We start from the raw sequence: 12,008 nt of genomic DNA on the forward strand, positions 1-12,008 counted from the left end.
TAGAGCAAGAGTGTAGTCATTAAAAAAAGTGCTGTGTCACTTCACCGTGAGTGTCTCGTCACTGTCTCCCAGGTGTTAAGCGGAGGAGTTCATTGTGTAACCGGTTGCCTAGCAACAACAATGCAGCTGAGCCCACTAAGGAAGACAGCAAAAAGCTTCAGGTGGTGCAGAAGATGCCCCAGCCATCCCCCATAGTGTGCTCATCACACAGACACTACATTCTGTTTGTCCAGCCACCTCTGTAGCCACAATGATGTTTTCCACTGGGGAGATGACTTAAATTATGGAGATAAGAAATAATTTAACTGATGATTAAAATGCGCTTGGCCTCACCTATGAAAGCCACAACTTATTAGTTTGATAGTGTTACAAGCTGATGGCATCTGGACAACTGGTCACTTAACCGCCATTAAGATTAAGACTAGAACACTACAAGAGGACATCCAGTAGATTTCTACCGTAGAGCTGACTCGGTAATAAAATTAGATGTAAAGTTTTACCTCCAGCTTGTGTATTCGGTTGCTGTTTGAGACTTGGATGTTAGTCACTCTTCACCCCAGGCTATTGATTGGCAAATGCATAGTGAAACGAAGCTCAGTAGAAAACACGTGGCTTGTTTGGGGGCTTTTTGGGGTTCCCTTGTTTTCTCCTTTGCCATATCTGTGACCGGCTGTAACACAAATCTCCTCTCTGTAGGCCCCTCCCAGAAGAAGAGAAGCTCCTCCCTCACACGAGTAGGTGGGGGTAGAGCACAGAGCCCTGCCAAGCCCGATAAGGGAACAACGGATGATCAAGGTGGCTAGCATGAACAGTCAACGATAGTATTTCTAATCCCTATCTTCACCGCCTGGGCCTTCCTCTGTGAATAACAAGCATGCATCTCGGAGGTCATCTGCTCACCTATTCTAAATCTGCTCAGTATTTAAGCCATTAATGATGCTATCTGCTTGTTTTAAGAGGTTGTGGGAATAATTCCCATGTTTTGGTGCAATTAAGTGCCCTAAGGCTACAAGGGTGTCTGAAATCGGCAAACTGTACTTGTCCTCTTTTTCCTCTCTCTATCCAAATCCTCCTCTGCCAGATTGCTTATTCACTGGACTCAGATCTACCCCTTCTAACCTTCTGCTGATCTTCTCAGTACTGTTTTTCTCTATCCATGCTGTAACCCAGAACAATATACTGGTTCCTATTGTGCCTTACCTCCCTTTGTCTTTCCCTTCCAGATCTTTCTGTATTGTATTGAGTTTTTCATTCCCACTTAATCTTGTTTTAACCTGCTTTTGTTGTTTCAAGTCTCAATCCAGGAGTGGGTCTTTTGTGTGCAGTGTGTGCACTAACAAAATGTTTAGTTCACGTGTCACAATATGTTTGTTGTTTTCTCCCTCCCAGATGACGTCAAAGCTGCTTCTGAGTCACTGGTCTCGTGCCTTATTGCGGTGTGTGTCAGTGCCATCCCACTGTAGCATCCCTCCCTGATTGCAGAGCACAGAAGTGACTGCAGGGGGATCTGTTATGCTATTAACCATCAATGTCTTTGTCCTGTAGCCACGCCAACTTATATATGTGCACATGATGATTGGTAAAAAATTGTCCCTGTCCAATGCCTAACATCTGGTACTTTAGAACAAAAATAGCCCTGTGTGTTTTGTTTGGTAGGCTGTGCCATAATGTAGTGCAACCAGCATAATTTTAAATGGCTGGACTCAAACGAAAATAAAAAATCACCCAAACGGTACCTCTCTTCTTCAGTGAGGATTCCTTCCTCAACATTGCATAGTCCTTAAAACTATCAAGCACCATTTTATTCCTTATTACAACCATGACCCAAACTGTTGAGCCCGTTTCTTTATAACTGGGCCCTGATCAGCCCTACTTACAAGGACTAGTGCTGAACATCTTATAGATGAGTCTGTCATCAACAGATGTCCTCTATGTCAGGGCCTCTCTCATAAAAAGGAGAAAAATGTGACTCTGCAAGCTGCTTCATTTGAAGTGCCAGCATTTATGAACCCAGACTTCACATCGGCTCCTTAACATTTAAAACTTTCTCTTTTTTGGTTTCTACTTTTTAGATTGATAAAAAGGACTCATATGGGAGGCGTTAGGTCTTTTTTATTGAAGCAAGGGCTCTTTGCTACTGCTGTCTAATTCACATGTCAGCCAGCGACATTTTTAACATGCTTTACATACTACACTGTAACATTCATTCTGCACATGCATAATACTGTCTATTGTAATATGTTAGGCAAGGCCGACAGTCAGCGTCCTCATTTTAACTTGACAAGTAATATCTGTTGGCTTTTGTGTCTGGATTGTGAAAGAATTTGCACAGTGGAAGCTAAAGAGCACTTGACCTGTTATGCCCATCGGGCCTATCACTTTAAGTTACCTTGTTTTCCACCTTACTACCCAGTTCTGCTCTCACTCTTAGACCTCACTTTCTTTTAGACATCACTAATGGTTAATTTTTTTTCTCCATCAGCACCAACCCCCTTTAGTCCAAGGAACCACTGATTCAACCTCATTGTACTCCACTTTGATTACCTTTCAGTTTCTTGGCAATCAGCCCGGTCTGTGTCTCAATAGCCTCATGCAGCTTCCTCTTCTTGCTGATTTCCTACCTATCCTTATTTCATCGGTCATTACAAAAAAGTAAAAGGACAAAGACAGTGTTGAGAAGGTGCCCACTTAAGGCTATTGAGACACAGCCTCGAACTTTGGTTCTTCATGTTGATTTTCTCCACTTGGTTAATATCACAAGGTGACCCTTTCACAACTCAACACCACCCCCCATTCCCTTCTTTGTGTTTACCCCTCATCCCCAATCTTGCCTCCTTTTTCTTCTTGGCCTTTTTTTCCCCCTCTTATTATTTTATTTTTTGGGGGGATGTGGTTTTCGGTCGTATAGCTCGCAGGCCCCTGGCCAGTGCCATGGATGGAGGGGTCCTTAGTCGCCTGCTCACTCCCACCCAGGCCTCACTAGCTAGAAGCAAGAGTGCTGCTGTCCTGTCCGCTGACGGAGCAGATGCCCCAGGTAACCTCAACCGAGGCGACCCTCACATTGTGGGAGTATACCCAGACACAGCCCTCTGGTCCTGAATCACAACACCACTTCACCTAATCCATTATCTCAGACCTAGTGCCCTATAGGTGAATCCCCTCCCACAATTGCAGCTGCTGAAGTAATTTTGAAGCTAACCTGTGTTGTTGCTTTTGGCAACAGTAGCAGCTGAATATTTTCAAGAGTTTAAATGCTACTTGCATTGACATAGGCTGTTTGTTTTGTACAGTGATTATTTGCAGTAAAGTATACTCATGTGATAGTGCACATTCACTCACACTAAACACTGACGCACACACAAACTCATGAACCCTGCCGGGTCCAGCTCACATGCACTCCCAGTCACAATTGGCCGTTGTGTGCAAACCCGAGCCAAGTCTGGGTAGACTTGGCTGGGAGTAGTTAACTATGTCCAAGGAGCCTCAGGGTCTGTACTGTGAGATTTGCTGTAAGCTGCTTACCTGTTGGTTTGCCATTGCATGCGAATCAAGAGTGTTGTGTTTTGGTCCGTAATATGGTGATCGGACCAGGGAGCTGAGGACTCCAGTGCACATTATAACAATTCCTGTGAAGGCAGTAGCCCTTGAATATTCAGCTCTGGAGTTGTTAATCAAATCAGACCCGTTGACATTTCCATACTCAGTTGTTTGGCTGCTGTTTGTATAGTTGGATGTGCTCTGAACCCTTTTAGCCTGGGTTTTATGTCGCACTTGGTTGATGTATATGCCTTAAATATTTGCTGAAGTGCGCGGTTTCCTTGTATCAAATTCTCAAATTAAAATGTAAAGGCCTTAAATGTAGAAAGCATAGGAAGGTCTGTATTCAAATCAGGTTGACTTAGTCTTTTCACAGAGAATTCTTTTTTGTTATTGGGTGTGTTCCTAGATATTTTTTTTTACAGCTAGAAAAAACAATATAGCACATCATCGATGGATTCTGGGGCTGAAACAGTATTCCCAGTATTTACTTTAGAGCTGCAGTGTCTGTTGACTGTATTGTATTAAGTACAATATTATTATTATAAACCCATTAGAATTTATTATAAACCCATTAGAATTTATAGATTGCCTGCTAACCATAGCCTAAGCAGAAACATGACATATCCACATTGGCAGCCACAGTGGCAGATTATGGCTGGGCAACTTTTGTAGTTGTCATACAGTAGCTGCTCAGTATCCAGTCAGGATGAATTATAGGCTACATGTGTGATCTGAGAGATCTCCAGACCTTGGGATTACTCCTGCTAATCCCTCAATCTGACGTAGCAAGATTGTGACTACTGAGCTGACAGTATTCCCCTCCTAGTGAACTGAGACTTCTCTTAAACTTGGGTTTTTTTATGCATCATTTCACCTGCTGTTGCCCATCTATTTATGTTGTAGAATCTTGTTATTTAGCAGATATAAGTGACTAACAGGTCTCTCATTGACATACATGAACAATTTAGGCTTCTCCTCCCATTTTGTTTTTGCTTATCATTCTTTTGCAAGAGCATTGCCATTTGGCTGTATAATGATGAAAAAAAAATCGCAACAAATTTATTTACTGACCTAGAGTCCTAAGGACAAGACGGACTCTAACCCCAGTGCGCTATTGCCTAGTTATTATCCATGAATATGACGTAGGACATTGTGTCAGCATTCAGCATGCTTTAACTGTTAAATGTACAATTGTGGTGTTGCAGACACCACAGTAGTATGTGTTTATGACAACTACACAGTTGTGTAGCCTTTTTTTTCATATGTGTATGTGTGTGCAGTGCCAGCTTGGTGTACTGTCTGAAATGCTGGTGGGTTTTGCGTGGTATATGTTCAGTGTTGCTGTGGTTTGTGTGTTTTTGCTCAGTGCTGTGCTGTCATAGTCTGTGTTGGTGCTGGTATATTCTGTGTTGTGTTCAGAAGCTTTTGCACCTATGGACTGTCTTTCAAGGGTTCCCATGAGTCTTTTCATCTCCATTTCTCACCCTGCCAGTGAATTTCAGCCCAACCAAAGCTTCAGATACCAAGCTTTTTGCCGCTGAAAGTGCTATATCTAACTCTAAGCAATGTTTTTTTTGTCCTCTTATTCCCTTACAAAAACTTTGCTCTGCCCTCTTCCACCATTGGCTCCTCATCTCTTCCTCTCTTTCTGCCTCAATCTCCCCTCCTCTTGCTCTTTTTCACTCTTGTATCTTCACCCTCCTCTTTCCACCCTCCCCTGCCTCTGCTGCTTCGCTGACCCAACTTGGCTGCTTCCCCTGCTACCTGTTGGTTGTGCTCCCCTGGCCCTGCGATGACTGTGTCCTTTACCAGAGTGTCACCTGTGTCCTCGCTCAGCCTCTGCCAGCCCCCTGCACCCACCGCGTGGGCCCCTGCGCAGCCGCAGCATCGACCGGCAGAAGAGTGGCATGACCAGCTCTGTTTCAGCTGAAGGAGCCTTGGACCCCTCACTGGTGAGACCATCTCTTGAGCATAGCAGTCCAGTGTTAATTTGCTACCTAAGACAGCAGTCCCCAACCACTAAGCCACAGAACGGCACTGGACAGCAAAGCATTTGCTACTGGGCCACAAGGAAACGATATGATTCGGCAAAAAAAAAAAAATCTGAATAACAAAAATATGCCGTTATAGGCTATTTGTGCAGTAATTACATTGAACTTGGCATGGTCTGTCTGTGCTGCACCTCTCCTCACCATTCCTTGCCACGCCCACAACAGGATGAGGATACTGATGAGTAGTGCAACGTATGCGAGGTGATCACTCAGTCATCACCCACTTACTTACTCGATGTGCGTGTTGCAACTAGCTAGGTACCATAAGTAAAAAATCAAACGTCACTTATGAGTTTCTTCGGAAGAGGTTGGGAAAATAAAAGGTCTAACTGATGATAACGCAGCGACAGCAGAGGCGAAGACTGCAAAAAAAGAAAGTTTCCTTCAAAACAAAATACGACAAGTCGCACCTAAAATATGGCTTTATTGCGACCGATGACTCGCATGTCATGACCGTCTTGTTGCAGGGAAAAAAGCCCAGGGCTCCCTCTGATTCTGTAATATTGGTGAGTTGCAATGTTTTAATATGTTCATGCGAGGAAAATATGCACTGTGTGTTTAATATCCAAATGTTACTTAAATGTTATTATGCTGTTGACTTACATAACCCTCCCCCCAGCTCGTCCGCAAGAATATTGTCAATATTAAACCGATCTGCTGTACAAAAAAGGTTAGGGACCCCTGGTGTAAGGGAGCTATGTAATCCAATGGCTTTTGCAGAGGTCCTCCGTATGGACCAGCTATTTGTTTGAATTTTTTTGTATGCCTGCACAGGTACATTGTCTTTCAAAGTTTGGGCCACATTTATACAGTACATACTGATCTCATACATTGTAGAGAGGATTTGTGTGGGTGAATTTTGCTTCTGAAATAAACGAATGTATGTTTTTTTTCTTTCTCCAATCCTCATTGTTTTCTTTGATGGTAGAATCCTGACCAAATTGCTCTTTTTGTAATCATGGAGTTGATGATGCTTTAACCAGGGATGGCTCTGATCTCCACTTTACAGTAATATCTCTGCTGTACCCCATCTTGAATCTTTCCCTCTCAAGTTCCTTTGTTTTATGTGTGGATGTATGAGTGTCATGCCCCCTGCAGGTATACTGTGCATCTGTCCAAGTGGCATAGATTTTTGGTGTCTATTTCCCAGTATCTACAAGTTGAGTGCTTAAAAAAGTCACACTTGCCCAGAATTATATGAAGAATAAAGTTAATGAATGATGACTGTCTTTTCCGAAGCTCCACTGGAAGCGCAAAATTCTGTTTCACCCCTTGATAACAATTGTCTCCTGAGTTAATGACCCGAGAAAATAAGTTAAAGGCAGTTTTATATGCACACATCCGGCTCCATTTGCCTGTCAAAACATATCCCGAGGATGCTAATCCTAGGGAAAACTGCTCTCCTGCTGCTCTTTGACCATTACAGCTCAGTGGCAATTTGAATTCGTTTCTACTTAGTTGGAATTTCGCCCCACCTACTACATGTGTGAAGGCAAGAAGTTGCACACTCGTAGCCACAATGCAAGAATAGTTAAATAAATTATCAACGTATCGACATTACAGCCCTACCTACTAGGCACACTAATTTCTGCACTGTTATATTTGGAAGAAAAAAAAAACAGAAAAGAGGTTTCGTATTCCAGTCACTCTGTGTCAAAAGCCTAAATGGTATTTATGCTATTTTTGTTATATTACTGTAAGCTGAATGAGCTATGGCCTGCAGCCCCAAGAAGAGCCTATAATGTTGTCATCCAGTAGCCCATGGTGCCTGACTCTGTCTTCCAAGCCCTAATCCAGCTCATTCTCCTTCTCTGTAGAAATGAAGAGACACATTGTCTCAGCCTGAGACAATGGGATCCACAGTAGCGTTTGTGCGTATTGAACAGGTCAGGCCATGTAAAGCAGGCCACACCTTGAGCCTGAGGCCACGTGTCAGTCACCTGTGGTTTGCCTGCCCAAGCCATTGTCTTCTCTCTTCCACATGGACAGATTGCATAGTAAAGGTATAAGCAAAATTCAGAGCCTTACATGCAAGCAGCAGTTATCAGTCTTTTTAGGCATTGTGCCAAACACTAAGTGAATGCTCTCTTTAAACTTGGGTGAACGTGGCTCCCAGCACCGTATGCAAATGCAGTGCATCCAGCCAGCATTGATGCAATACAATTCTAAGCACTTCTGTCACTCCTATCTAATTCATTCACGAAAATAAGTATATAAATACATAATGACAAACTATTAATTCATGCTCAGCATTCAAACATTCCTATTGTGCATAGATGATCAAAAGTTACGAAATATCTCCTAGTGAGACCTAACTCCGTCCTCATCACTTAGCACTCTTGTTTTGCAGAGGATGCCATGGGGAAGTCCGAATTAGGGTGGCTACGTATGTATGAGAGCGACCAAAAGAGCACTCATTAGAGTGAAAATGGCTGCTTCAGATGATGACTCGGGCTGCATAGTAGGTCACTGCTACTGTGACATGAATGGAATACGTTTGTCTCTTCCCCGTTTTGAATCTTTGCTTCTCTCCCTTGAGTCACTATCCTTTCTTCCTGCTCTACTCTTCCCAAGGGAATGGTAATAAGCTTTATACTGAGGCTCTTTAAGCTTTGTGAAAACAACTAGTTCAATAAGAACATGACAAATCATTGACCCTCACATAAACGGTAAACACATTCTGTTGCATATGAGAGAAAATAAATACACTAATCTCATTTGCTGAAATTGTAATTTGTACAAAAGAATTTGCTGGTCATCAAGATCATCCCAGTTTGTGTTAAGGGTGTCTCTCTGTCTGTGCACCATGTGAGTGACCTTGCTGTGCCCGATTGTCAGCATGTTTAAAAGAGCCAAGCATGGCATTAAAAATAGATGAATTAGAAGCCAGACCACATGACCACCTAACATTCAGACTGACATTGTGTTGTTATTTAAAACCTGTGGAAATTGGTGCTGCAGGGGAGAAGCTGCGAGAGAGGAGGTACACAGAGTAGCTCACTGTTTTTTTGAATCAAATATATAAGTTGCACACAATCGGCTGTAAATTGTCTTAAGAAAGAATGAGTTCTTTTTTCCCCCCATGTTTTTATATACTTTTTTTTTTTTTTACTTTGTTAGCTCACTTCCCCTGTCATTATGTACCTTGTGCTTGTGGCAAAAAAATCTTAAGTTTTTTACATATTTAACATCAAAATATAACCACATCAACTTCCTCTAAAACAGCCAAGTTTTTGTGATTATGTCACCAAGTCTGAGCGGGTGGATGAATGAAATTAAATGAAATGTTTCGTGTGATCCAAATAAATCCTGAAAGGTCAAATCACATTCCTCCCTACATTTTCTCCCGCCCTAATAGCCTGTTACTTGGAAATACATCACATTACAGAAGCAAGATACCAGTTCATGTTGTCTCTATTATTCTTTCAAAATGAGAGATCCGATGCATCCAGCCTTTTTTGCTTCCAAGATCGGATCCCTGCATTATTTGGGCTTCACTACAGCAAGCAAATAGGTGGCAGTGGGTATTCATGTTGGTTGCGGACTTCTTTTACCTGGTGTCAGTAATAATCAGTTACAAAACACAGTTGTTGGTTTGAAATGATCAACCTCAAATTTGGTACTCTGCAGAAATATGAGTGTTGGGATTCGTGATTAAAAAAAAAAAAAGTAATCCCACATTCATTGATTATTTTGATGAATCGTCTCTCTACCATCTCTGTGGAATGACAGAAGGAGAAACGGCTCTCTTCGCCTGGAGGGCAGCGCCCCCCTTCCCCCTCCAATGTCACGGGACGCCACCGCTCGCCCTCTCCAGCCCCCAACCCTGCCCCAAAGAGGACGCCCTCCCCAGCAGCATCCAAGTATGGCCCCAAACCACCCCTTTCACAGCCTGGATGAGTTCATTGATGTTTGTTTCATCTCAAGTTGTTAAATAACTTTGGATGTAGTATTACACCTCTTAGCACAATAATGTAGTGTGTTATGATTTCAACCCATTTTGTGTAACCCTACCATTTTTTCTTCCTACAGGCAGAGTTCCCGCACCCGCCCCCCTTCACCTGGCACCATGAAACAGCGTCCCCCATCCCCTCAGCCGACTTCAGTCAAACAGCCACCCAGCCAGAAACCAGCCCTTACCCCAACAGGACCCCCCACCTTGCGCAAGAGGGATTCCAAGACCAAGGAGCTTACCCCTGTCCAAGCACTGTCATTGCAGTCTGCTGATGCCACCCAGACTGGCACCACCCCCAGTCCCACCCCAGCCACTGCGGCTGCTTCCAGCAAGACCAAAGAGAAAGATGGTGAGCATAAAGAGATGGGGAAATCTTTCTTTTTTCTTCCCCAATCTAAATGTTCCATTACCAGCAGATTCTATCCTGCCAACATGCCATTGCGCAGGACAGATCCCTGTCTTCATTATTCATTAACTTGTCAGTGGCCAGAGAGACGGGTAGTCGGAGCCTACAATGAAACGGAGTCTCCTCGTGGATGTCAATTTCAATAAGACTTTTCAACTTTCATCTTTTTACAGCGCTTGATCCATATTAAGCTAGACAGAATCATATTCAGCTAGGAGAAGTTAATGTTATTGGTGGTATTTGTTAGGATAGATTATTATACTGGCAACCAAGATGCTTGCATTAGAAATGAGGTGGAAGCTTGTTGATATTAAAGCAGTTCTGAGTGGTCATAAGGTTAGTTAGTCAGTTTGGTTTGGCTAAGCCAAACGCTTCTAGGCTCCAAAGCTGCACTTCCACTTAGCTAGTTTTTTATTTAAGCAGAAATAACCTCACACATTGTTTCTTGTTTCATTCCACATCACTAAAATAAATATGCCCCCCATACTGGACATTTAACATCATTTTGAAGGACCATGAAAATAAGAGCTACGATAAGAATTGCCAACAAATATTCAAAATGAAAAATGGCATTCTTACCAGCCCTAGTTTGGAGACCATCGAGTTATATACCCTTCTGTTTTAATGTAATAACATCTTTAGCATAATCTTTTTAATTAGTGAGTATAACTACTCTGGCTGAATATGTACTACAGGCTGATGTGGCAGCTGCTCAGTTTGCACAAGGCTCAAATCTCAGTGGACCTAAAAAGTCCTCAACTCCCTGTTGGAGTCACATCCTGCACTGAAACTGTAACATTTTCTGCTGCCTCCTTCTGGACAAAATCATGCTCTGCATGCAGCTCATTGGTGACATGTATGCAATTCAGTGCTTCAGATGCAGAAAATTGTGCCTGTTATCATCTGTTTACTTGTACTATAGAGAGGAGCAGCCAGGTAGAGCTAGTGTTGTCTTTCTTCCTCCTACATTGCTCTCCCTTTCTTTATTTTTTCTTCTCAGTCCTCATTTTCCACTCAATAGACCGCAGCCAGCGATCGACCCCCCCCCCCCCCCCGCCACCACCACCAAAAAAATACAAGATAGCAAATGGTGAGAAATTGGTTATGAGATAGTTCTTTGGCCGGGATTATCATCTGTATTTCTCTCAGATCCCAAGGCTGCAATAGGCACCAGTTCTGCTGCTGAGGCTTCCAAGATCCTGGCAGAGAACCGCAGACTGGCACGAGAGCAGAAGGAGAAAGAAGAGCAGATTAGAACACAGAAGGAGGAAGAGGAAAGGTGAGAATGTTTAAGTTATTCTCACTTGGTTAAAGGAATCCTTTCCCATCTTTTCTTCAATGCCTACAAACAAAGTGTGAAGTATGGAAATCTTTGTTATTAGAGGTATACGTTCAGTACAACAATAAAAAAAAAGTAAAGTAAATGGATCAGCACTTAGGTCTCTATTTACCACTAGAGTTAGCATAACAAACAAAGAGCCTTTATTTGCTGTGAGGAAATCATCAGCACTGCTGGAACACATTTTTTATTAATTAGATTGCTCAGCTTAAACTCTGTTGTGAATCAAACAGTGTAAAGAAATAAGTTAATATGACCTACTGTCTGTCTTTCTGACACCACCAGTATTTACTTTCTCATTTTTGATTTATGCTAACCCATGCCACCATCTCTGTCCTAGGTTGAGAAAGGAAGAGGAGCAGCGCCTGGCAGAAGAGGTTAGGCTAAAACAACTAGAGGAGGAGAAGAGGCTGGCAGAGGAAAGGAAAAAGAAAGAAGAGGAAGAGGCCCTGAGAGCAGAAGAAGAAAAGGAGAAGCTGGCTGCTGAGGAGGCGGAGAAACAGGCCGAGCTCCAGAGAGAGCGTGAGGAGGCAGAGGCCAAAGCCCAGGAGGAGGCAGAGAGAGTCCGCCAAGAAAGAGACCGCATCATGCAGCAGAACCAGCAGGAACGCATGGAAAGGAAGAAGGTATGGATGGATGACAAGCGTCTTTATCACGTGTCTTTCTCGCAATGACTATTTTATTAAACAGAGGGGTCAAAAACTGCTTTTTAATAAT

The 12,008-nt window shown here is 42.9% G+C and overlaps 1 protein-coding gene across 5 annotated transcripts in view; it reads left to right on the forward strand.

The window, feature by feature from the left end:
* The window catches only part of map7d3 (MAP7 domain containing 3), a 46,686-nt gene that overhangs the window by 21,507 nt on the left and 13,171 nt on the right, over nt 1–12,008 (forward strand). For 3 of the 5 annotated variants that reach the window (XM_056302065.1, XM_056302091.1, XM_056302116.1), the window contains 7 exons: nt 697–795; nt 2,909–3,034; nt 5,353–5,492; nt 9,324–9,454; nt 9,624–9,895; nt 11,102–11,231; nt 11,632–11,917. In XM_056302065.1, coding sequence (XP_056158040.1) covers nt 697–795; nt 2,909–3,034; nt 5,353–5,492; nt 9,324–9,454; nt 9,624–9,895; nt 11,102–11,231; nt 11,632–11,917 — 1,184 coding nt within the window. The remainder of the gene's footprint in view (nt 1–696; nt 796–2,908; nt 3,035–5,352; nt 5,493–9,323; nt 9,455–9,623; nt 9,896–11,101; nt 11,232–11,631; nt 11,918–12,008) is intronic. The other 2 variants (XM_056302104.1, XM_056302145.1) reach the window with 2 other exon arrangements.

Source organism: Lampris incognitus, chromosome 1, assembly GCF_029633865.1.
Source record: "Lampris incognitus isolate fLamInc1 chromosome 1, fLamInc1.hap2, whole genome shotgun sequence".
In the NCBI taxonomy this organism is placed as follows: domain Eukaryota; kingdom Metazoa; phylum Chordata; class Actinopteri; order Lampriformes; family Lampridae; genus Lampris; species Lampris incognitus.